Source organism: Haliotis rubra, unplaced genomic scaffold, assembly GCF_003918875.1.
Source record: "Haliotis rubra isolate DU_JTF1 unplaced genomic scaffold, ASM391887v1 Scf154, whole genome shotgun sequence".
NCBI classification, from domain to species: domain Eukaryota; kingdom Metazoa; phylum Mollusca; class Gastropoda; order Lepetellida; family Haliotidae; genus Haliotis; species Haliotis rubra.
Window position 1 is genome coordinate 936,677 of NW_025765492.1, and position 27,337 is coordinate 964,013.

The following is a 27,337-nucleotide window of genomic DNA, read 5'->3' on the forward strand; positions in this document are numbered from 1 at the left end:
TTAGATATATGTTGCTGAACATAATCCCCCTGGGTAAATGCAACATTGTTATTAATTAATCATACTTACCCCGTTTTGCTCTATAAACTGTTCAGACCCTGAACTCAATACATATAAATGAACTACATATTTATTCATGTTTCAAACAATTCCATGTAAGATATATATCCTTATATAGCGTGCATAGTTGTGACAAGACATTTCCTGTTGATGCTCGCAAATGTCTTTAGTTTTCGCTGTGCAGTCCAAGTTTACAAATGTTATTTGTGTGTTTAGGGACCGTTCATAATTTATGGCTAGAGGAGTGATGATGAATTTTATGGAGAAGCATGTACAATGTGAATTACACACACACACACACACCCTAAAATGTATGTACAAAATAAGTGACCCCCCTGGCATGTCATGTACAAAATCAATAACACACACCCGACACACACCTTCCCATAATTTCTAAGCATAATTTTAAACATATTGTTATGTACAAAATTGCTGACCCCCCTAGTTCGTGTGTACAAATTGAACAAAATGGGTGACCCCCCTTAAAATCATCATCACCACCCCACCACGCACGCACGCACGCACGCACGCACACACACACACACACACACACACACACACACACACACACACACACACACACACACACACACCAGCCATACATTTTGAACGGTCTCTTATATACTGTATTGGGAACCGGTGTGCGTGTCCTCAAAATACCGAATACCGGATCGTTCTGCTATTATGGAACGTAATTGCTATTTTGATGGTTTCCATGACATCGTAGTATTGTAGACTACTGTATTCCATATTTGATACTATTTGTAATAAAACACTTTATTTCTTTGCTATGTCTATGTCGCCTTTGGGAAGTTCATTAAGATCTTTTCCTCCAGAATGAATTCTTCATAGACAAGTCTTGCTGGCTCAGTGGGTTAGATGGCTGAGTTTGTGTGCTGGCGACTCTGAGTGTGGGTTCGAATCCTGGATGGGATTCATCCTAACAAATCTACTAGAATCGGTACTTTACTGAGAAAGTGTAATCCTAAATATACTGAACATCATTGAAAACGCACCAGTCTAAAATTGTCCATATTTTCATCAAGATGGATTTCAGCATGACAATGATCAATGAATATAACTAACATGAAGTCGAAGGGCATGTCCAGTTGAAAAAATGCTTTAGAAACAAATTCCTGTCCACAGTATGACTCTTAATTCCAAAATGCATCAACATGCAGCCACGCCATGAAAAAAGCGCGAATTTCATTCTGAAATCATACTGACTGTGACATTAAAAGCAGGTGTATGAGAACCGATTCTCATTGCTTCACTAACGATTGTGAAACGAGGACAGAGATGCCGAAAGAGAACGTGCACTAGGCATGATTCAGGTTGGCACCAGCAGCAGGGATATTGCTCGACAACTTGGACTTGGCCACTCCACCATCGTTAGGCTTCATAGACGACATCAGTAGACAGGCAGCACCCGTGACCTTCAATGACCTTGGCAACAACGTGTTACGACGCTCCATCAGGATCGCCATATTGACCTTGTCCATATCAGTGATTGAACACTGCCGACTGCCAGGACTGCCGCACTAGTTCAAGGTTGACGTTGGGGTCATCAGCGCTGACTCCATGCGACGCCGTCTACACGCTACAGGGCTCCATGCTCGACGTCCTTACGTTGGACCAATTCTGACTGACAGACACCGTAATGAGCGTATACAATGGGCTAGCAGGCATTTTCAGTAAAGGTTACAACAATGGCATGGTCACTGACGAGTCACGTCTTCATCTACGTAATGCTGACGGCCGATTACGTGTTTGGCGTAGACGTGGTGAACGTTATGCTGATGAGTGTGTAGTTCAGACAGACCTTTGGGTGGTGGGAGTGTCATGGTCTGGGGCGGAATAAATTACAATCACAGGACTGCCTTCATGTCTGTCAAGGGAGAGTTAATGCCCTTTATTACCGTGAGCAGATTCTTCAGAATCACATCGTATCTCAATCACCACCAAGATGTCCATACTTTTCAACAGGACAACGGACGGGCACACACAACAAGACTTCCCATGCAGTATCTGGCCCAGCAATACATCCAGGTTATTCATTGGCCAGCACAGTCGCCAGATGTATCCCACATGGAGCACTTGTGGGACGAAATTTGTCAAAGTCATTCGCGGCGACAACAGATGCGAAACATCCGGGAACTTGAGGCTGCACTACTGCATAAGTGGAATGCCATCCTCAAGAACTCTATTCGGACGCGTATTGACTCAATGAGGAGACGTTGAACTGCATGTGTCAATGCAAATGGCGGTCACACGCGATATTGACTTTTCGATTTGACCCCACGTGTGTTTGATCCTTTCTGACTGGAACATTTCAATGAATGAGCGTCTTTTCTGTGTTGTTGTTTTTGTCAGTCGTCCATCTGCAGGGGCGTAGCTACCATTGTAAAAAAAAGCCCGGGCTTACACATGATTGTTGCTAAAAAGGCTGGGCAAGCCCTCAATACGGTCTAATATAAAGTTTTGCAACCTATCGGGCTTACACGCAAAAATTGGCTTGCTACGCGCCTGATCTGTTATTATCCACTCAAAAAATATCAATTCCTTACACGTGCTTTTAATAATCTGAACCTTTATAAGTGGTGCGTTTTCAATGATGTTCAGTATATAACAAATGCCTCCATAGAGGTTGGCGTCAAGTCATCTCTGAGCTAACTAAATCCGCCGAATCTAAAACAAACATGGGTTCTTGAGTCAGTCCGATGGCAACGTCCTCAAACGATTCGACTTCGGTTTTTTGTTGTTGTTTTTTGTCTTTTTCTTTTTTCTTTTTTTTCCGCATCAATTCGGAAAATTGTGTCTTGGAAAATATAACCACAACAGAACACAAATGTACCCTCGACAATACTTCGATGTGAGCGTAGATGTCCTGGCTCTGAGAAAAGATATCATATGTAGCACATCCACAACATTATCGTAATCGTAATATTCCCTGGCGTGGCTCGATGCTCATTTCATTAATCACAGGTTTGTCAGGTGCCTAGTGATTACCTTTGTCTATTAGCTGATTGAATCACATTATGAGTGACGTCATACTCGTCAGTGATGTCTGTCGCACATGTGGTACAACTGATGAACAACGGTGGTGCCAAGACAGATCCTTGAGGGACACCACTGTGTCGGTTGAGGCTGCAGGATCATGTATATCATGGCTGACTACATCCCCGTCAGAAGGACTGGAACCACGTGTGAGCTTCGCCATAAACCGCCAGCTTGAACATGCAATCTATCACCCACATGTTGTGATCAATGGGATGAAATGGTGGGGAGTGATCGACCGTAGCTTGAGACGATAGCATGCCTTTATCTGCTGCACACCTGAAAGGAAATTATGTTAAGTATATTCAGAAACAAGCAGACAGGATGTTAAACTGTTTTGAATTATCAACAAATTCATCCACGCTGCTATATGCCTATAGTATTTGCTATCCAAACTATCTCGAGAAGATTCCGGTTAGAATTGGTCTTCACCAACCCATGCTTGTCGTCAGAGCGATTAAAGGGATCCAGTGGTCGGACTCGCTGACTGGGCGTTAACCTACAAACAAAACAAAAACACAAAATGTTATCCAAACTTGCTCCAGACCGTTTTGCAGATAAACTGAGCGTGAATACACGTTGAATGTATTATGTGTTTCCAAAATGTCGTCTAATAGCCATAATAGGGAGGTTTCTATAGAGGCATTGTGAATATAACTGTTTGACTAGTGGGTATGGTTTTACGCCGCTTTTAGCAGTATTATTGCAATATCACGGCGGGGGAACAACTGTCTAACTGGCACTCGACACGTAGTGAGTAAATGTGAAAAGTTGCTTGTGTAGATGATGGCATCGTTTTTAATGCACTGGTGATGTTTAGATGTAGTCTTACACTGGGTGGATTCCTTTTTAATCACATAAAAGCGAAGCCATCACTTTGCCACATTATACTTGGCCTTCTTCGGAAAGGGCGTGTCCATCTGTGTTTCGTCTCTGGTTGATAAAGAACCGTCCATGGTTAAACACCGCTCAACAAATTCAGTTGGGTCTGCCGATGAACTCACGCACTTTCTCACGAGAGATAATGAACATGGAGGTGAAAGCCTCGGAACCCAGCGTGATGAAACCTCTGCCACTCCCAGTTTACTCCTTCATATGTTCTCAACTTTCTCAGAGATATGGCCATGCCCCATGTACTGGCTATGCTGGGTGAGTCGCCGATCATCCGGTATTTTGTCAACACGCGGTGGCAATTGAAGGTCTGCCTTGACTTGGATCACCATGGAGACTCTTCCCATATCTTAACAGTGGCAAAGAAAGGAGCATCTTCCCCCCTGTAGCTGACATAGTGTCCACGTGGATTGCCGTTATAGGTTAGAGATAATGTGTAACTCCGCGGCAGCTAATTTTGTTCATGATATAAGAGAAGGAATATATGTCCACTTTGCTACATACAGACATATGCTACCTGTTGTGTGCGCAAATACAGCCTGTAACTTTTGGCAATCCGTAAAGAACCTTGTGTTGTGTACTTAGGAGCTGAGAAGACAATCTAATACAAAATATCGGGTACCAGTCGAATTGCCCCTGCCACAAAATGCCTTAACAAATTTGGTCATATTGACCCGGATTTTTGGTCAAACTGCCCCAGGGTTGGTCAAATTGCCCCAGCGGGGTAGTCAAAATGCCCTAATTTATTTAAAATTATTAAATATAAGCCATAAATGCATAGTTTTTGTCAACTTTGATATTAAATTATTCATATAAACGTTATTAGGAAGTGATATGTCCTTTAAATGTTCCATTAGTAAACTCATAAGAGCTAAAGGAATATTTCTATATAGAAAACAGGATCTGGGACAATTTGACAAAATTGTCTGGGGTAGTTTGTAGCTCTGGTAATTCGACTGGTAACCAAACTATCACTTGATAGTGGTAATAGAGTCAACGCTTTGAACATTCCCCTTACGTATTGAGTCTAAAGCAATATAAGTACATGCATTATCCGTATTCGGTATCATTATTGAAAGTATTGTACTTAATACATACTCAAATACAATGCCACTCAAACAAATCACATACAATCAGTCACGTTTGTACTATACATCTATCGTAGTAGGGATCACAGATTCAGTCCTGTGGAGAGATGGATGACTAGCATTATCATTGAGGGAGAAATGGCTGATGATAATATTATTCCATAAATACTTTGGCCGTATTATTTGAGTATTTGTCAGAATAGCCGAGTCCTCCCCGAAATTACCTAGAACAAGAGTTGTATCTCGTTTTCCATTCAATGTACGAGCGCGAACCAGGTGAACTTGGTGAAATATTCCGATTATATAGTGTAGGTAATTACACTAAACATTAAATAAAAATGGATAATCACACGTCATGTCCTATGTCTGCCTCCCAATAGATTCGAACTCATTTCATCGCTATACAATACTTTGAACGAAAAGCAAAAGAATAGTTTAGCGTGAGTTTGAATTCAGAGTTGCCTCCCCTCGTCTCTCTTCTAATGCTACCAATATGGCCGTCGTAAACAAAACATGTGAAGTTTGCAGTTGATATGTTCCAGTTTAGTCGCAAGTGACTGATGTTGGTGCAAACTGATTAAGCTCAGTATGACACAGTCGATAGTTGTTCAAGGTAAAATTTGTTTCTGTAATTCGATTAACTATATCGATGAATAAATCAACTTTTAACTGTCTATCTCTGACAAATGAACTTTTAAGAGTTGTTCCAAAGGGTAATTAACTATGTATCTCAGAGATGGCCTAGCGAGTCAGTGGGACAGTTGCAGTATTAAACTAGTATTGCTACTAGTATCAGGAATTTTCGATCGGTTCGCTCTCTGGGCACATCCTGGGGCATTGTTGATATGACTATATTGGCTGTCATCCTCTGAGTGCTATAGATTGTTTTCAGATTTAGTACGTAATCGTGATGTATACGTTAATGTTCTATAAAATTTATATAACCTCATGCAACTGTCTTAAAGCTGCATGTCTCTAGCGAAGGCACTCCTAGAAAGTCTTCCGACTATGAATCTACAGGAAAAGGACATTTTCAAACAGTTTTTAAGTTAAGTATCTAACACTACCATCTGCTGATCGTGCACATTCTCAGTAATTATGATAATAATAAGTTTGGCATTTCTATAGCTGAAAACTGCTCAAAGGTGCTTAGTCGTATGCTCTCTTGAACATTAGGGTTTTCAGTTCAGATCTGAAACTTGTGATGTTGGCATTGTCACGTAAGTAGGCTGGAAGTTTGTTCCACAACACAGCTCCTGCTTTGCAGAATGGTCTATCTCCGTATGTGACAGTACATGTGACAGGGACAGTAACGAAGAGTGTGGAGATAGATCGTAATGTCCTCCTTGGCTGATAGGGGGTGATGAGCTCCTGGAGTTTGAATTCAATCCTCTCCCTGATTGGTAGCCAGTGTAGTTCCTTGAGTACAGGTGTTATATGCTCATACTTCTTTGTATGGGTAATCACTCTGGATGCTGAGTTTTGTGGATCAGACATCTCCTTTTTACAGGAAAGTGTTTCATACAGGCTTTTTTGCCAACAATATCTAACAGGGCATACCGCTTTTTGAGTTTGGAGTTATCAGGATTCTATTTTTATTTCAGTGGGGCAATGTGGGAATCAGATTGGATGCCGCTTTTGGGACCTGGCTTTACGAGAGCATGCCGCAGTTAACAAGGTTGAACATGTTTAAGAATAGGATTATAAAATGTTATTTGTTTCATGAATGACTACACGCTCATTTTCATGTCAGTGGTTCTGATTTTTAAAATGTCTCATTCAGAGAAACACATGCAGAAAATATTTCACCATTGTTGATATGACAGGTGAAAGTAAGAGCAACAAGGATCTTCACTCCTTCACGTGTATGTCATCAGTAACTTAAGGGATGATTTTACTTGACATTTTTAACTGTTCTGATGGAATAAATATGTTGTTTTTCCATTTGACCATGCTGACATTTTTGTTTCTTTGTAAGGGATATCTTCAATTACATCTAACTGTGTGTGCAGATGAAAACCTGTAATCTCCATGGCTACACACTCTCCAGTGAATTCCCATGTGATTTATTTGGTGATTCACTGACCAGATTTCTAAATTTTTCAGACTGGGATGTATGACGAGCCACTGAGCAGCTTCTTCAGGAACGTCGACAGCCGCTATGATGACACATCCGACATCCCAGTTGGGGATGGCAAGGGCAAAATTAGATCCCTCAAAGCAAGGGTATAAATTATACTTATTTGTTTCACCCTGTCAATATCATAATATCAAAATGTCCTTGGACATATAACAAATTCTTTCATAATGTACAATCAATTTTACTTTTTTTATGATCTGAAAAGTATGTAACTTTAATTGGAATATTTTTGGTGATTTTTACATCTTAGATCTATGTTTCAAACATATTTTAAGTTTCATTCATGTTTGTAAGAAATGATTAGCATATCTCTAAGCAGTCCAACAATCTGTAGAAAAGTCCAGTTCCAGCTTATCAGGACTATAGTGACCAACATATACATTGTTACCATGGTTACAACAGGCCGGTACTTGTGGACATGGAGGAGGGTGTTGTGACTGAGTTGACAAATGGACCACTCCGTGAAGTGTTTGACTACCAACAGCTCATCACTGATGTATCAGGTTGTGGCAATAACTGGTAAGTATCATGTGGTGTTCACAAATATGATTGTTTAATATTTCAAAATTCTACCCAGGCAGCTGGAGTGGTTAGTGTAATACACTGAACCACAATAGAAATGTCACAACAATAGCAGTTTCTTAAAGCACACACGTTAATTCACTCTAATTAACAATCAAAACTGAGGATTGAGTTCAAACTTTACAGTGATGGTTAATACATTTTCGGGAATCACATTTAGAGTTCACACAAACAAAATCACCGAAAATGGTGCAATTAAGATTCCCCAAAGTCAGTATTTTGTCTGGTCTCCATAGGCATACATCGTCTGTACATGGAATGAATTAGCCGGTTGATAAAGGCCATAGGCACTTGGTTCCATGGGGCCTGAGTCGATTCCAGCCGCAGTTGTCAGCCTTGGTTGGAGGTCATTCAGTCTTCTTTGAATCTCGTCCCTAAGGTGTTCTATTGGACTTATATCCAGACTGAGTGCAGGCTATTGTAGGGTTTGGATGCCATGTTGTCTTAGGAAGTCCAGTGTTGCTCTGGCAGTGTGGGCATGAGCATTGTCTTGCTGGAAGATGTGATTTCCGTAAGGTCCAAAATGTGGTACAACACAGGGTCTTATGATTTGGTCAATATAGTGAGCAGCTGTCACGTCATTTCCTCATCCTATACCGAGAATCTGGAACACCGCGGGTTCAGACCAATTGCACCCCACACCATGATGCTCGGACCATCCCACGAGTTTCTTTTAACAATACCCTCATTGGAAAACAGTTCCCCACACCTTCACCATACTCTCACTCTGCCATCGACTGTCGAAACACAATATCAGCTTTCATGAGATAAAAGCACAATTCTCCATTGTGGAAAACGCCAATTTCGATGCTGAGTTGCCCATTGCCCATCGGTTTTGGCAGTGATGAGCGGTGAGGACAGGACTACAATATGGTCTGTAACAGCAGAGATTTCTTCCACGCAAACGTCAATGCACTGTATCGGAACTGATGCGTCTGTTGTGAGTCCCAATGGTCTGGCGTGCTGCTTCCGTCACTCTGGAATCCTGCAGATAGTTGCGCACCATCTGTCGGTCTTGACATTGTGATGTTACTGAAGGTTGCCCACTGAATGGACAGTCTTGGATGCTGTTAGTGACCTGTTACCACTCCTTCAGTCGGTGGATTGTCCTAACATGAACATAAAAATAATTGGCTACCCTCCGTGCAGCCTGGCCAACTTGCAAGTGTCCCAAGACTTGGATCCTCTCATCTCTTGTAAGTCGTGCCATGGCGATTGTGTCAAAACAAATATGATTTCAGGCGAGTTTGGGAATCGCTTTCAATGGTAGGGTTGTCACAACATGCATTTTCATTTTCACGAATGTCATACTGAACCTTTTACCATGTCTGCCTTTTTGGGTGCGTTTGGTCAATGTGCTTTTTCATCAGAAAACACACTGATGTTCGTAATAAGAACAAAATTTTGCATTTGGTTTTGAAAGGCAATGTTTCTTTTGTGGTTCAGTTTATATTTATGTTTTCACTGAATTGAGCCAGAGCTACAGATAACCTTTTAGGTCATTGAGTTATGTACTCGCTTATGTTTATATCAAATGGGTATCCTAAGTTTCATTTGAGAAAACAAATAAATTGTACCCACCTCACTCAAACTCAATGGGTACTTTGCCATTTTCCATTAATTGTAAAAATATAATAAAAACAAAATGTTGTTTATGTGTTTGCTATTTATATTTCATCTGTAATATGAGAAACGATAAGAAAGACTGCAACTTGCCAAGTTCATGTGTTGATAAAGAACCTCTGAATATGCCTCAGTTATTTGATCTATTCATACACAAGTTATGATTTGACATTTTTGTGTGTACGCATGTAAGATAAAACGTATTGAGTATTTACAAAAAATCAAGCGTACTTGTACGCAATAGACTTAATAGGAATTGAGTTTTCACATAAATATTTGCGCAAATTACGCAGATACGCAGCTTATCTGTACCTCTGATTGAGCATACGTCAACAATAGATGATGCATTGTTGATTTGCAAATTTATAATTAAGGCAGATTTTCTTTGGTAAGTTAATATCAGGTCATTATCCAAATGCCTCGTACAAATATTCTCATTATTGACTAAGTTTTGGAAGATGCATTGGTTAGCCCATGAGACATATCAGTTTTAAGACTTGAACACCCAAGACAAAAACAGCCTATATCTCAGACAGTTTGACATGCACATATTTTATACAACATTATTGGGTAAAAGAAAGGTTCTTACTCTCAGTTAATACTAGATGAGAATCCTCTGCTACTTTTTCATCAACAAACTTAGTATAAAAATAGCAAATTTAAAGCAAATTCAGAATACTTTTTCAAAAGCATTTTCATATTCTTGGTACAGGTTTCAGAATATTAACTTAAATTTTCTTTGGATGTTTGACAAAAAATAACAAATTTGTGCAGTCCTATTTTGTTCTCATATACTGGTAAAACATCAAATGAAAGGTAAAAGTTTACTTCAATCTGAATGTGTTTCAGGGCAGTTGGCCACAAAATGTATCAGATAGTTGTGCACCATCTGTCGGTCTTGACATTGTGATGTTACTGAAGGTTGCCCACTGAATGGACAGTCTTGGATGCTGTTAGTGACCTGTTACCACTCCTTCAGTCGGGTGGATTGTCCTAACATGAACATAAAAATAATTGGCTACCCTCCGCGCAGCCTGGCCAACTTGCAAGTGTCCCAAGACTTGGATCCTCTCATCTCTTGTAAGTCGTGCCATGGCGATTTTGTCAAAACAAATATGATTTCAGGCGAGTTTGGGAATCGCTTTCAATGGTAGGGTTGTCACAACATGCATTTTCATTTTCACCTAATGTCATACTGAACCTTTTACCATGTCTGCCTTTTTGGGTGCGTTTGGTCAATGTGCTTTTTCATCAGAAAACACACTGATGTTCGTAATAAGAACAAAATTTTGCATTTGGTTTTGAAAGGCAATGTTTCTTTTGTGGTTCAGTTTATATTTATGTTTTCACTGAATTGAGCCAGAGCTACAGATAACCTTTTAGGTCATTGAGTTATGTACTCGCTTATGTTTATATCAAATGGGTATCCTAAGTTTCATTTGAGTAACCAAATAAATTGTACCCACCTCACTCAAACTCAATTGGGTACTTTGCCATTTTCCATTAATTGTAAAAATATAATAAAAACAAAATGTTGTTTATGTGTTTGCTATTTATATTTCATCTGTAATATGAGAAACGATAAGAAAGACTGCAACTTGCCAAGTTCATGTGTTGATAAAGAACCTCTGAATATGCCTCAGTTATTTGATCTATTCACCGGTACACAAGTTATGATTTGACATTTTTGTGTGTACGCAAGATAAAACGATTGAGTATTTACAAAAATCAAGCTGCATTTGTAATGCGCTAATAGACTTAATAGGAATTGAGTTTTCACATAAATATTTGCGTAAATTACGCAGATACGCAGCTTATCTGTACCTCTGATTGAGCATACGTCAACAATAGATGATGCATTGTTGATTTGCAAATTTATAATTAATGCAGATTTTCTTTGGTAAGTTAATATCAGGTCATTATCCAAATGCCTCGTACAAATATTCTCATTATTGACTAAGTTTTGGAAGATGCATTGGTTAGCCCATGAGACATATCAGTTTTAAGACTTGAACACCCAAGACAAAAACAGCCTATATCTCAGACAGTTTGACATGCACATATTTTATACAACATTATTGGGTAAAAGAAAGGTTCTTACTCTCAGTTAATACTAGATGAGAAATCCTCTGCTACTTTTTTCATCAACAAACTTAGTATAAAAATAGCAAATTTAAGCAAATTCAGAATACTTTTTCAAAAGCATTTTCATATTCTTGGTACAGGTTTCAGAATATTAACTTAAATTTTCTTTGGATGTTTGACAAAAAAATAACAAATTTGTGCAGTCCTATTTTGTTCTCATATACTGGTAAAACATCAAATGAAAGATGTAAAAGTTTACTTCAATCTGAATGTGTTTCAGGGCAGTTGGCCACAAAATGTATGGAGTGCAGTATCGAGAACAGTTAAGTGACACAATCCGTCGGGCTGCTGAATACTGTGACTGTCTTCAGTGTTTTTTTGTCATGCACTCAATGGGAGGTGGTGAGTAGCACATGCTGTAGGGTTGACTGGGTAGACTGGGTTTGATTCCTAGGTATCTATCCATGGCACAATATCATCAATTGTAGTGCAGACAAGGGATCACTCCACACAGCAGATAGATAAAGACCAGTTACAGAAAAGACAACTGACACAACTTGTTGACTCACTGTAAACTGTCTGTAACCATTTCATCATCTCTTGAAGTGTATTTTCAAGTATTATGGCATGTAGGAAGAGCCAAGTCTTGCTGCATGTGTTGTCTTTATGTATATGTGTTCCAAAACAATAATAGCAATTATGTTGAGAATAAGTGTGAGAATGTTGTTGCGGGTTGGTCCTCTCCAGTCATGGCAGTGCTTTACTGCCATTTCAAAAAGACAAGACAATGTGATAGCACAAAAATCATTTTTATTCAATATCAAAATTCATATCACCAGAAATCTTAAAAGTTCAAACAACAAATTTGTAATTACAGTAATAACACCATTAAAAACAAAACAACAAGTTAGTTTTACCTCAACTGTCCCTCAATTTCATGACATACATCAACCAAACATTATTTGGCTTTAATGAAAGCGGATGCCAGGATATGGAACATCCCTAAATTAACAAAATGACTTTAGAGGAACAGGTGACAATCTGTTTAACAGTGATATTATAACATTATATAGTACTCTTACAAATCCAAAACCAGTACCATGTATTCACAACAGTCTGTAACGACTCTTGTAACGTGTAGGGAATAACGTAGACATTGGTCTGCTAATCTCATAATGTGGCTATGGTATATGAGTAAGTTAAACTGTGCTGGGAAGTAACACTTTTAATGAAGAAATAGAATTTTGCCACGCAATGAAAATAATTTTGCATTTAAACTTGTGCTGTATAGCGTATACATATCTAATAGTCATAGGTTACAAAGATGGAAATTTATTTAAAACTACTGATCAAGCTTTACATATTGCCATGGTTACTGGTCTAAATGACCTAAAATTCATGCCTGCATACACGTACCGGTAACATGTATAATATTGCTCAAGATAGTGACAGTTTGTGAGACAGATCAAAGTTCTCTCCTGTAAATACCAGATAAGTAGTTTGTATTGTATATTTACAACTTCTGACTACCAAGTGGAGGTGTGGACAACTACAGGCTGTGACAACACAGATGAGGGATACAATACACAAACATACAGCACTAAAGATACAGACAGATATGGAATGAGGCACCAGTTATGCATCGTGAACATATACATAACCAGATAACACAGATTATACACAAAGCAACTTCATAAATTGATAAATGATAAATCAGTTAATCAAATATAATATACAAAACACACCATCACAAGAAAAGTAACTGTTAATTTAAAATAACAATATTCTGCTTATCATGCTAATAATGTCAATACAGATATTTACACAACTAAACATGGATTGTATTTCACTGAAAACAAAATCAAGATGCCATGGTTTGACACAGTGTTTTTTTCTGTATTTTGCATGGCATGTGTTCCTCAATGTGCAAATCCTAAATCTATAGAACAGCTTTTCACCTCTTCTAGCTCATGTCTTGTACATCAATTTTGGTACACAAGATGGAGTCTTTAAACAACCAGATGTTCATGGTGACACTTGCTCAGGTAAAGTTGGCAGTATGACTATGAATAGACAGATCATACTGACTAGATCTCTTGCAAGACCTGCTGGTCCCTTGATAAGCTCATCAAACAACTCAACTCAGTACAACCAATAAAATATTTGTAAACAAATTGCACTCACAAACAAACCATATTTCCCACTTTCCATGGGACATCAAAAACCGGTTAGTCTGGATTATCTTCTGTCTATATCTAACTGTGATACAGATGATCTAAACAGGGCATGTGTACTGGAAATGAATATGACTTTATTGCTCATTGCCATAGTGTAATTTGTAATACTGGAGTAGATGAACATAAGGAAGAACATGGTCAACAAAAATAATACTTTCCATGATTCACTGAAGAGCTGCAGAGATAAAAAGATATATACTACAGATGGGAAAGAACAGGATGGCAAGTGGAATCACTGGTTTCCTTGGTTACCAGAATTACAAGTATTATCCTGTTTACCATCTGACCTTTGACTCAGGAGTTCAAAAGAGCCTATGGAGGTAAGCACTGGGGTTTAACAGTGCCTACAGGGGTAAGCACCTTGCTTTATCAGCATGTAGTACTTCAGTAGTAGTAGTATCATGGCTACTAATGCTCACCACCAGTGTTCAGAAGCAAAAGAGTTGTTTTTTCTAAACATCTCTGCAACTTTGCAACTCTACAACGACTGTAACAACATTATTTTCATATCTGCTTTTCTTTCCAAAACAGACAGTGAGTACCTCTGAAAACTGTCAATACGAAGAATTAGGAATAGTCATGTCAAAAACGCATCAGATTTCATTTAGACCATATGCAGGGATGAGAATTTTCCGCGGATCTGCAGAATTCCTGGAATTAGGCCTCGAGTCATTTTGTGAATCGTCTAAATCCAATAGATGTTAAACCCCCGGCTAGTTTTCAGAGTTTTTCTCAAAACTTCATTCTCATCCCTGCATATGCAGGTTGTATCTGGAGAACATTCTGATGAATTGATATGTTAATAATAAATCATAATCATTAGCAAAAGCTGTGTTCTGGTAATAGTGCAATTAACATTGGTTAAGAACTAAACATTGAACTTCATACTACTATACATCAGTTACTGTACATATAGATATAGCTATAGTTACATTTGGTAAGGCACTGCAGAGTGATGGAATGGTTATATGAACATACAAACTCAGCTTAAACAGCCAGCCCCATTCTTGGTACTCTCATAATTATCAATATAATCATGATAATGTTGTGAATCTCAAATAATTGCCTTTCAAAACTGGAAATAATTTCTATTACGCAGTTCAATCTCAAAATAGTGAATGAGGTAAAGCTGATAATTTCTGTGAGGAGTAGCTGGCAGAGATACAAGGACACAGAAGTGATGATGAGGTGTTTTGAGAAACTGGTCCTAAGAAAGGTTTCAAATTATTGCAGGTTATATTTATTGCAGTGGTGTTGTCACCTGTAACCATAACTACTGTCTACATCTGCATGCTGGGTTATGTACAAAGGCACACTACTTGTCTAGACTCCTCTAGCCTCACTAACTTGTTGGACATGTCACTAGCCATGGATGGCTTGACTCACTACATGTCTGTACATTGGTCTGAGTGTGGATGCTGTACATAGAGGCACGACGTTCACCCCATCTGACCAATGGTCATCGTGACCATGCTCTCTAGTATAATATGTCTGCAGGTCAAGGACAGTCCTAGCTATTACAGATATTAAACTCACAACACTGTACGATGACAATAAACACAGTCATCAAATAAATATCAGAAAATAGAAATCTTCATATTACCATAGAGCAGAGGATATACAAAAGGAGTCGGTACAATGATATGTGGTATGCATGCTGATATAGCCCTGAAACCTTCTCACCACAGTAACAAATGCTGAAGTGGCTAGAAATGGAAGTGTACAACAAAGCAAGCAATTAGTTTGTCTTGCATACAAACTTGTATAAAAAATAACCATATTACTTTTCAGTTGAAACAATGACTGACTGAGTTTGGTTTTACGCCGCTTTTAGCAATATTCCAGCAACACCACGGCTGGGGGACACCACAAATGTTGAAACAATGAACTTTCTGTATTATTAGTGTGATCATGATAATGTTTCCTTGATCAAAGAGTAATGCCACCTTTCACGTTAACACCACATTTGCATTGATCTATGTAAACTGTGAGTCCCTTACATGCAGCCCACATTGTGTGGATAATTAAGCAAAATTACCACATTATCAGATTACTAGGCAAATATTCATGTGCAGATACAAAATGACTAGTATCATGATAGAAAACAAGGAATATAGGCAGATAGATTGCATGGGATACAGGTGAACTATCCCATACTTACACAAATTGCATTCTTGAAGATAGCCATACAATTGTATAACAGATGCTTCTGAAACCAAGCTTTGTCATTTTGCCTCACAGATGCTCCAGTTGCTCCTTCTTCACCAATGAGCATTTAAGAACTGTAAACATGCTATATAAGATAACCAATGAGATACGTAGCGCATGGGAGTCTATTCAATGGCGCACTGGTATATACAGGGATAATGGGACGGAGAAGGAACATGTTTCATCTACTAGTAGTATTGCACACCAGTACATGAAAGAAGTCCATAGTTCACAGTTCGACATTTCCAGGGTGCCAACAGGACCATTACCTATCAAAAGTTTCCAACAGAATTTGTACAACTTTTACACAATATCACTATCTTTTAACAGTTTCATATCACAAATATTTCTCCAGTGTCTGACCTTCATTCTATTAAAGGTAAAGAAAACAACAGAGATGGTGATTTTCCACTTGCCAAATAGACCACCAGAACTCTATATTACTCTTCCTGATTGACGTTTTCTTGGATCGGTGAAACCCTGCAGTTAGTTGATACAGGAACTTGTCTGGGACATGGAGGAGCTTGTGCACATGTAGATCCTGACCTCAACAAACTGGACACCTCGCAAGAGAACCACAATGTTGTTTCTTGAAGTCACCCCAACAAGGGTAGGTGTGACACCAGGGCCAATATCCTGCGTATTCCTCACAACACATTCAATGTGTTTCCCTTTGGATGTGAACATTTCAACACGATGATTGCCACTGTCAGCTACAATGATATTGTTTTCGCAATCGCTACACACACCAAGAGGGTTCTGAAGCTGGCCATGGTCACTCCCCTTGCCACCGAACCTGTACTTAAACTTTCCAGTGTTGCTGTAGACTTGGACACAATGGTTCTCGCTGTCTGTCACCACGATGTTGTTCTTGCAGTTGGTCCCTACGTAGTAGGGGGTGAGGAAATGTTCGTCCCCTGACCCCTTGCGGCCAAACTTGTCAGAAAACTTGTACTGCTCTGTGAAGATATAAACACACTTGTTCTGGAGACCAGACACTACAACATGACCTGTTGACATTGCCGCAATTCCATGAGCGTCCTCATAGCGGTAGTGGGCGCCATATTCACCGAGAAAACGTCCATCCATTGTGTACTTTCTCATGATGGAAGACTTTGACTTGACACTGACGAGGATGGTGTTTTCTTTCGTGACTGCCACATCATTTATGATACACTCACAGCCAAACTTCTTCACAAGTTCTCCTCCACTGTTAAAAATAAGAATCCTATACCCTCCATGATCTGACACAACAATCTCACCATTCCTTCCTATTGCTAGTCCAACTGGTTTGTGAAAATCAACCAGGCCGGGTCCATATTTCCCAAATCTCTGTATAAGTCCACTACTACAGGCAACAGGCTTGGGTCGAGGCATTTCTGGTTTCGGCATATCTTCCAGTCTCGGCAACTGGGGATACATGTTGGACTGTGTGGGTGGGTATTCGGGCATCCGGGGCGCTGGATCCACCCCGGCTGTTGTCGTCGTCGGAAAGTTGTTGTTGGCATTGTCAACATAAGGTCCAGGAGGCAAAGGAGGGCGTTGTTTTGAAGTCACTACGGTATCAGACAGGCTGGTAACCAAGTGATTGTCCGGAAAACATTGGACTCCCCCTGCAGGCATCTGGACGTCCTTTCGACACATCGGGCAGGGAAAACGTCCGATCGATTCATAGCCTCGACTTACCACATAATCACGCAGGCAGTCTTCGCAGAAAGTATGGATACATGGTAATGCTTTCGGTCGGGTGAAATTGTTGAAACATATCGAACATGTCAAGTGATCTGCTTCAATTTTTGAACGCAGAAACATTGATCCCATGGAAGACATCTTGCTTCGCGCCTGATGTTTGGGTATTTCCCGGTCTTCCGTCAAATGAACCGACCCCCTTTGTCATTGCGTTATTTCGATCCGGGTTTTCTGTTACTCTTAGTTTCAAATACTGTCAGTCAATGTTATAGGCATCTGTCTTCTCTCAACACAAATACATAGCAGTTCCGTTGTGGTATCCTTACACAATTTGTCGTAATGTGTACTATTGTGACTGTAAACGTTACAACTGTATTTATGGAAGAGCCGTCTAAATATAGATTATATTACCAATGGCGTCATTGGACACGTGCCTTTCTAAAAATAGATCAAGTCGACCCTCCCACTCTCGCGTGATGCTGAGTTGTGTGATCAGCTGCTTCCAATACAACACCGAACGTGCGTTCGTACACATGTTCCAAATATTAAATCCCAACGTACCTAAACTGTTCAGAATATAAATAAGTATACAAGGTATAGGTATCAAAATCTGAATGGGTTGTAACATATCCATACAACACAGACAACAGAGACCATAGATCTTATATTATATCAGAAATGGCCTCTGTTCAAGATAAAATTAATAGATATGTTATCCAGACTCCTGACATATTTACTTGAACTGTCATAACTATGTAATGGCTGTCATTTAGATAGTCAGATGATCCTGACAATGTACCTGTTTATCTCAATGAGGATAGTGATGATTAGATGGATAAACTCAATAAAGTGATGTTGATTTTACTTTTTGTCAGTATAGTTTCTCATACTATAATTTAATATATCCAAATGTGCATTTTACTCAATTTTAGGGAGCATTGTGATTTTTCAACGTTTAGTTTTTTCAGAAATATGGCCAAAAAGAACTACCTGATGGTAGTCGTGAAGAGATTAATCCTTTGTGGGAAAACACTAACATCATATGTCTTGTGTTCATAGTAAAAATAAACAGATCCTTTGGGTTGCCATTGAATAAATTGCTTGATCAAAGCATTTGGGAAAGATCTGGATTATTCTCAAAAGAATCTCTTGAAATGTGAAAAAAATGAAAAATATAAAAGCCTGGTGGATGAAGGCTCTGTGTAAGCACATCAGCATAGGCTCACACGCACACAACAATTCTTAATTTAGAAAAGGGAAAAACATGCAGAGTGTGCCCACACATGTTTGCACGCATGCACACACACACACACTCACAAGAATCATATTTTAATATCATGAAATAAAAAGCACATAGTTTTCTTGATTAAATGTCTTTTGTGATGATTTCTTGGTAAATAGCGAAAAATTTGTATATTTTTGTCATTTCAGGGACAGGTTCAGGTGTTGGCACATCCATCTTGAATTTGCTGGAAGAGGAATATCCTGATGTTTACAGGTGAGTGGACTGCTCTGATCACCATGTGAAACAGCAGCTAGCCCACCTGCACCGTCCTTACCATCATAGTCAACAAAATAGGCACCCTTCTTAATAACCATCCCCCTTTGTACTTTACCAAGAAAGTGTAATCCCAAATATAACATATGTTACATTTGATCACTTTCTAAAATGGCATTGTGTGTTCATCCCCCTTTAGCTGTGAACATGTGTCACGTCCTAAACACATTCAGGCTGTGTTTAGATGTTCTGAATAGTATTTCACGTCTATCACATCATGTGCACTTCATGTTGAACTGTATTGTAACTTTTAGATGAACTTTCTGTCCAAATGTGTTTAACATATTTGAACTGATTAATCAAAATAATATTTTATGACAATGATATATTTATGCAGAACAGTTTTCAAGGTGATTCTTTCCTTAGATATGTCTGTTGGAAAATATGAATTTTCCAGGGTTATGCCCCAAGTGAAATAGAAATGACAGTGACCCAATTCTTTTTTCAGGAGTACTTTGATACAAATTGATTGTATTTATCATAGAAAATATAAATGGTTTTAATACAGAACATCAGATTGCATGTAGCTAGCTCGTGATCACATGGACAAAGACATTTTGTGAGTTTTGTTTCTAGATTTGTGACAGCAGTGTACCCATCAGTTGAGGATGACGTGATTACCTCCCCTTACAACAGCGTTCTGGCCATGCGAGAGCTCACTGAACATGCGGACTGCGTGCTGCCTGTTGAGAATCAGGTAACAACATTTAAGTAAATTGTAGGGTTATTGTTTTTAGTGGATATCACCAAAAAATGTCCATCCCCAATCTGTTAGTCTGTCAGACAGAAATGACAGAACTATAAAAAACTATGACAGTGTTCAAATTGTTAAGGTTAGCAGAAGCCCGGGAATTTGGGTTGCTTTGACATTGTTTGACTGAATATCCGCCAGTCGAGCCAATTAATGTCGAACTATGACGCCACTTGACAACAAACTGATAGTGGCCGAGGGCATAATGGAGGGCAATACCCCCAAGTCTATTATAAAATACATGGAATTGGCAAGGTTAGTTTTACTGCAGATTTATCTGATAAGGAAAAGAGCGACTGGACTGCTTTTTTTTTAAATAAGAAAACAAAAACTATTTTTGTCAGTGAAATATGTTCACATCAGATACTCAATGGAAGTTCACATTTCCTACAGTGCAGTGAGTGAAGGCTAAGATACATAGTTTTCACTAACATGAATGTTAGTGAACGCTATGTATCTTTTTTCTAAGTGAGTGATTGTCACTTTTGGCAATGTATCGTCTAAAAGGGTAGTTTCTACCAACAATGGGTTCACTTATGGTACCGATATGGAGAATTCTACCATGACATCAGTAAATACTGGATTGTGATTGTCATTCAGAGGTATATAATCACGTTAGATACCTCTGATTTTCCAACACAGTATGTTTTTTCTCCTAATTAAACCCAGGCATTCTATGTAACAAGCAAGCCTACCAATCAGCTGCCTCTCCGGTAGTATGGTTTGTGGATAGTCAGCATATTTTGCACCTCACAGAGCATCACATGTTGTTACAGGCACTGGTTGAGATTGTCAACAAGATCTCACAAGCTGTGCCGTCCCTGAAGACAGGGAAGAGAACCTACTCTACCACTGGAGTCAAGTCAGGCAGCGCCATCACAAGTAGTCAGGGAGGAGTTACCTCCCCTGCAGAGGAGAAGCCATTTGACAGCATGAACAATCTGGTTGCAAACCTTCTCCTCAATATGACAAGGTGGGGTTGGATGGCAGGAGAATGTTGTGTTGTTAATGTGCATAAAAGAACTGGAAATTGTACACAGTTTTATTACTAATGTCTTTGAGGTTTGGATTACTGATAAATATAAGTTCTCTGCTTGTAATGATAAAGAGGTATGAAATGTTTACACGTGTTAAGTACTGGGGGGTCTTTTATAAAATGTTGTTTTATCTGGTGGCAATTGACCCGTATTAGCATGTATGAGTGCCGCCCACTGGCGTTTGCCATTGTGAGCGAAGGGGCCCCAAGTTGTCTGCGATCAAGTGTAGTGCTACACCGACCACGTGAGAGTTTTATGAGCAAGGCGTGTGCAGCTACACGTGGAATCAATGTCATCATCATGCACTGCACGTGCACTAGCATACATCTGCTCTACCTTTCACAAAACAAATGGGTTTGCTCATTGCCATGCACCGCCTACTTCTCGTAAACGCGTTCTCTACACCGGTCCAACTTATCCTTGTTTTCAAGTAGTGGCAAACATATTCATATCTGCCAGGAACTATGGACATGATGAAATAATATTTGACAAATCTATTACTGATTACTGAAGATAAGAATCAATATCTTTTTACACTATTAAGCTGTTGTCTGTCTTCCTTTATGTGACTATGTCTTGTTAAGTCTTCATGTCTGGTTTTAGCTCAGCACGGTTTGAGGGCTCTCTGAATGTGGATTTAAATGAGATAACCATGAATCTGGTTCCGTTCCCCAAACTACATTACTTAGTATCCAGCCAGTCACCGCTGTACGCCATGTCCGACGTTAACCTGCCACCCAGGAGGTAAGGCTGCTTCACGGAGCACACGTCATGTGTTACCATGGTCACATGGGTGTTTAGGATGTCTGAAGACATGTAATATGCAGCATTTAGCTGAAAAGACTTGTATCAAATTTTGCAAGCTAAGATGTTAAGACACAGTCTTTGTCAGTCTTTGAAATCCCAGATTTGCTCAGTTTCAATAAGTCTGTCAGCCATGCTAGCGTGTGGGATTTCATCAAAGTAGTAAGAAGCTGCATCTACGGTTTCCTCCCTCATGTAGTAGACAGGGCTTAAACTGGAATATTGTTTGAAATGGTATGTCGTCACAAATAAGTCACACCAGTTTAGCCACCATGACACAATCAGCAATCAGGTAAAGCTGTTTTATGAACATCGGCCTCAAACCAAAGAAAGTGAAATACAAAGAGTTCTGCTTAGCTGTTCAGATTATCTGGAGTCAACTAATTTTTAAATAACATCTGAGCTCATCCTTGAAGATAATCCAGACAAACAAAAACCACTCACTCATGTGGACCTCCCAATAGGTTGGACCAGATGTTTTCTGACGCCTTCTCCCGCGATCACCAGTTGCTGAGGGCAGATCCCAAGCACAGTCTGTACCTGGCCTGTGCCCTGATGCTTCGGGGCAATGCCGAGATCTCGGACATCAGGAGGAACATCGACAGGTACTTGTGGTTTTATGACTGTGGCCCAGATACTTGTGACTTCTGGCACCATATAAGCATTAGAAGTTGCACTCATGGAAACCTGAAAGAGAATGATGACAAGCTGGCTTGGAGCAGTGGCTCTGATGACTACACAGACTGTTACCGTTCATGCCGTATATGTTATGAGGATAAAATAATTTTATCAGACCCAGAATCATTTTCTTATAATGATGTTCTACGTCATCAATACCAAAACTAAAGTATGTTATACGATTTTATATTTAGTCGCAAGTGTAACCTGCCACAAGGTGGAACAAGGATATTGCGTAAGGTTGCACTGGGTGCAAGTCAGCTTCATGTCCTAGAACATACAATTGCCTCCATTGCCCTGATTTCTCTGACAGGCTCCAGGTCGGAGCTTTTGTGCATGTATTAGCTCTAGAATTGCCACAGTTATCCATGTAGGATTGTATCGTCTAAGGAACCATAACTGATCTAATGTGCCATTCGCAGTTTCACTGTGCTAGAGTTGGTACTTAGACATGCATGGCTTAATCTTTGAGACAAGCATATGATTACTGGCATCAACCAGATAAGCTTTCCACCTGTTCCACCAAATCTTGAAAATATGTTTACATTTTGAGCTGCTGTTGTAACTGTCCTAGTCAGTTTAGTACATACTTTAATCAATTTACGTTATTTGTATGAAGGTGCTTAAATACTTTTTTGTTAACCAAGGTATATAAAAAATACAAAGGTTACACTGACTCACCTCCATGTGTACATGTGACAGGCTGAAGCCCAACCTCAAGTTCATCCACTGGAACCAGGAGGGCTGGAAGACTGGTCTGTGCTCCGTGCCACCAGTAGGACAACCTTACTCCCTGCTCACCCTGGCCAATAACACCTGTGTCAGACACACATTCTCCGAGCTTAAAGACAGATTTGTCAAACTGTACAAGAGGAAAGTAAGTTAATGTCACAGTCAACAACTTAGCACTCAGGAATCACTATCTAGTAGCTCAGTAATCACTATCTAGTAGGTTAAGAATCACCATCGAATAGTCTGGTAATCACCATCTAGTATCCTGGTAATCACTATGTAGAAGCCTGGTAATCACTATCTAGTAGGTTAATAATCACCATTTAGTAGCCTGGGAATCACCATCTAGTATCCAGTGTAGTACCATCAGTATCACTATCTAGTAGCCTGGTAATCACCATCTGGGAATCACCAGGTTCATAATCACCATCTAAGTAGCCTGGTAGGTGAATAATCACCATCTAGTAGCCTTAGGGTTAATAATCAATCACATCTAGTAGCCTGGTAATCACCATCTAGTAGCCTGGTAATCACTATCTAGTAGCCTGGTAGGTTAATCACTATCTAGTAGCCTGGTAATCACTATCTAGTAGGTTAATAATCACCATTTAGTAGCCTGGGAATCACCATCTAGTAGCCTGGTAATCACCATTTAGTAGCCTGGGAATCACCATCTAGTAGGTTAATAATCACCATCCAATCTTAGTAGCCTGGTAATCACCATCCTAATCACTATCTAGTAGGTTAATAATCACCATCCTAATCACCATCTAGTAGCCTGGTAATCACCATTTAGTAGCCTGGTAGCCTGGTGAATCACCATCTAGTAGCCTGTAGGTTAATCACTAATGGTTAATCACCATCCTGGTCAGCCTGGTAGCCTGGTAATCACCATCTGGTAGTCTGGTAATCACCATTAGTAGATTAGCTTTCACCACCTAGGTTATCACTATCTAGTATCCCACACTATCTAGTAGGTTAATAATCACCATTTAGCCTGTTAATCACCATCTAGTAGCCTGGTAATCACTATCTAGTAGCTCTGGGAATCACCACCATTAGTAGGGTTAGTACTAGTAGCCTGGTAATCACCATATCTAGTAGCCTGGTAATCACCATCTAGTAGGTTAATAATCACCAGCCTAGTAGCCTGGTAATCACTATCTAGTAGCCTTAAATAATCACCATCTAGTAGCCTGGGAATCACCATCTAGTGGTAATCACTCATCTAGTAGCCTGGTAATCACTATCTGGTAGGTTAATAATCACCATCTAGTAGCCTGGTAATCACCACCTAGTAGCCTGGTAATCACTATCTAGTAGGTTAATAATCACCATCTAGTAGCCTGGTAATCACCATCTAGTAGCCTGGTAATCACTATCTAGTAGCCTGGTAATCACCATTTAGTAGCCTGGGAATCACCATCTAGTAGCCTGGTAATCACTATCTAGTAGGTTAATAATCACCATCTAGTAGCCTGGTAATCACTATCTGGTAGGTTAATAATCACCATCTAGTAGCCTGGTAATCACCATCTAGTAGCCTGGTAATCACCATCTAGTAGGTTAATAATCACCTAGTAGCCTGGTAATCACCACCTAGTAGCCTAGTATCACCATCTACGGTAATCACCAATCACCATCTAGTAGCCTGGTAATCACTATCTAGTAGCCTGGTAATCACTATCTAGTAGGTTAATAATCACCATTTAGTAGCCTGGGAATCACCATCTAGTAGCCTGGTAATCACTCATAGTAGCCTGGTAATCACTATCTAGTAGGTTAATAATCACCATTAGTAGCCTGGGAATCACCATTTAGTAGCCTGGTTAATCACCACCCTAGTAGCCTGGGGTAATCACCATCTAGTAGCCTGGTAATCACCATCTAGTAGCCTGGGAATCACTATAGGTTGGTAATCACCATAGTAGCCTGGTAATCACTATCTAGTAGTAGCCTGGTAATCACTATCTACCTGGTAGTATCTAGTAGGTTACTCATCAGCCTCATAGTAGCCTGGTATCTAGTAGCACCTAGTAGCCTGGTAATCTAGGTTCACCAATCACCATTAGTAGGTTCATAATCACCATTTAGTAGCCTGGGAATCACCATTTAGTAGCCTGGGAATCACCATTTAGTAGCCTGGTCATCACTATCTAGTAGCCTTGTAATCACTATCTAGTAGCCTTGTAATCACTATCTAGTAGATTCATAATCATAGCCTAGTAGCCTGGTAATCACTATCTAGTAGCCTGGTAATCACCATCTAGTAGGTTAGTACTCACCCCCTAGTAGCCTCGTAATCACCATCTAGTAGCCTGGGAATCACCATCTAGTAGCCTGGTAATCACTATCTAGTAGCCTGGTAATCACTATCTAGTAGGTTAATAATCACCATTTAGTAGCCTGGGAATCACCATCTAGTAGCCTGGTAATCACTATCTAGTAGGTAAATAATCACCACCTAGTAGGTTCCTGGTAATCACTATCTGGTAGGTTAATAATCACTTTAGTAGCCTAATCACTATCTCTAAATAGCCTGGTAATCACTATCTAGTAGGTCAATAATCACCATTTAGTAGCCTGGGAATCACCATCCTGGTAGCCTGGTAATCACCATCTGTAGTCTGGTAATCTAGTAGCCTGGTAATCACTATCTAGTAGCCTGTATCTAGTAGGTTAATAACCATCACCTAGTAGCCTGGGAATCACCATAATCACTATCTAGTAGGTTCATAATCACCATTTAGTAGCCTGGGAATCACCATTAGCCTGGGAATAGTAGCCTGGTAATCACTATCTAGGTTAATAACATCACCTATCCCATAGTAGCCTGGGAATCACCATTTAGTAGCCTGGTCATCACTATCTAGTAGCCTTGTAATCACTATCTAGTAGCCTTGTAATCACTATCTAGTAGGTTCATAATCATAACCTAGTAGCCTGGTGATCACCACCTAGTAGCCTGGTGATCACTATCTGGTAGGTTAATAATCACCACCTAGTAGCCCAGTAATTAGGACCTAATAGCCAGGTAATCACCCATATTAGCAAAATAATATCCACCTAGCACCCAGATTATCATCTTTAGGTAGACATAACTTAGTAGCCTGGAAAGTATCCCTATTAGCAAGGTAATCAATCTATTAGCAATCTATTAATTTCCATTAGCCAAATAATCAGCACCTTTTAGCCAGGTAATCAGCACTTGGTAGCTGGCCAAGTAATCAGTTTCTAGAAGCCAGTAATCACTAACTACGAGCTCGGTATACAGCACCAAGTCTTCACATCATAATTATGGTGATTCCTTTCGACTGTTACACCAGTGAAACTGAAAGGAGAAAATAATGCACATGTATGTATTATACATCAATGTTTTCTTTCCCTGTGTAGGCCCACATCCATCACTACACACAAATTGATGGGATGGAGCTAGCAGACTTCGGGGAGAGCTTAGAGTCACTCAACTCGATCATCACAGAGTATTCCAGCCTGGAGACACACATGAACAGCCCTCCTCCTCCAGAACCCCGCCTGCAGATCCTCACATGAACGATCCCCCAACTCCAAAACCCCACCAGCAGATCCTCACATGAACCGCCCTCCGCCTCCAGAACCCCACCTGCAGATCCTCACATGAACAACCTGCCGCTGCCTCCAGAGATCCTGACATGAACAACCCCGCTGCCTCCAGAACCTGCAGATCCTCAATGAACAACCTGCACAGCCTCCAGAACCCCGCCTGCAGATCCTCATATGAACAACCCCGCACCTCCAGAACCCCGCCTTCAGATCTTCATATGAACAACCAGCCGCCTCCAGAACCCGACCTGCAGATCCTCACATGAACAACCCTGCACCTCCAGAACCCCGCCTGCAGATCCTCACATGAACAACCCCCGCACCTTCAGAACTCCGTCTGCAGATCCTGACATGAACAACCCCCGCACCTTCAGAACTCCGCCTGGAGAGACCTGACTTCAGATCCTAACAAGACCAGCCCCCATGCCTCCAGAACCCTGACATGATCAAACCCCATGCCTCCTGGACCCCACTTGTTTGATCCTGACATGAACAAACTCCCTTCCTCCAGAACACTGTCTGCAGATCCTGACAC

At 40.0% G+C, this 27,337-nt stretch overlaps 2 protein-coding genes across 4 annotated transcripts; one reads left to right on the forward strand and one right to left on the reverse strand.

The window, feature by feature from the left end:
- The first annotated feature begins 5,563 nt into the window (after window positions 1–5,563).
- On the forward strand, window positions 5,564–26,884 carry LOC124270730 (tubulin epsilon chain-like). 3 transcript variants are annotated; one of them, XM_046705768.1, is made up of 12 exons: window positions 5,564–5,709; window positions 6,701–6,774; window positions 7,203–7,323; window positions 7,641–7,755; window positions 11,807–11,928; window positions 19,092–19,158; window positions 19,795–19,915; window positions 20,746–20,942; window positions 21,610–21,750; window positions 22,275–22,415; window positions 23,191–23,365; window positions 26,614–26,884. In XM_046705768.1, the coding sequence occupies exons 1-12, from the start codon at window positions 5,685–5,687 to the stop codon at window positions 26,770–26,772; spliced, it is 1,458 nt and encodes a 485-aa protein (XP_046561724.1). In that variant the 5' UTR covers window positions 5,564–5,684; the 3' UTR covers window positions 26,773–26,884. The 3 variants fall into 3 exon arrangements, with proteins under 3 accessions (XP_046561724.1, XP_046561723.1, XP_046561722.1); XM_046705766.1 differs by lacking the exon at window positions 5,564–5,709 and adding an exon at window positions 6,355–6,377 and having other exon boundaries at window positions 7,203–7,322; window positions 7,639–7,755; window positions 26,614–26,881; XM_046705767.1 differs by lacking the exon at window positions 6,701–6,774 and having other exon boundaries at window positions 7,203–7,322; window positions 7,639–7,755; window positions 26,614–26,882.
- On the reverse strand, window positions 15,739–19,062 carry LOC124270729 (tripartite motif-containing protein 2-like). The gene has a single exon (XM_046705765.1). The coding sequence runs from the start codon at window positions 17,799–17,801 to the stop codon at window positions 16,458–16,460; it is 1,344 nt and encodes a 447-aa protein (XP_046561721.1). The 5' UTR covers window positions 17,802–19,062; the 3' UTR covers window positions 15,739–16,457.
- Window positions 26,885–27,337: the final 453 nt, after the last annotated feature.

What these genes read in the sequence shown, in the direction of transcription:
- LOC124270729 (XM_046705765.1), bottom strand. Translation starts at nt 17,801, where the DNA reads ATGTCTTCCATGGGATCAATGTTTCTGCGTTCAAAAATTGAAGCAGAT.
- LOC124270730 (XM_046705768.1), top strand. Translation starts at nt 5,685, where the DNA reads ATGACACAGTCGATAGTTGTTCAAG. An exon ending in TCAGGTTGTGGCAATAACTG is followed by an intron (nt 7,756 to 11,806) that starts GTAAGTATCATG and finishes AATGTGTTTCAG; the next exon opens with GGCAGTTGGCCACAAAATGT. An exon ending in CTTCTCCTCAATATGACAAG is followed by an intron (nt 20,943 to 21,609) that starts GTGGGGTTGGAT and finishes GTCTGGTTTTAG; the next exon opens with CTCAGCACGGTTTGAGGGCT.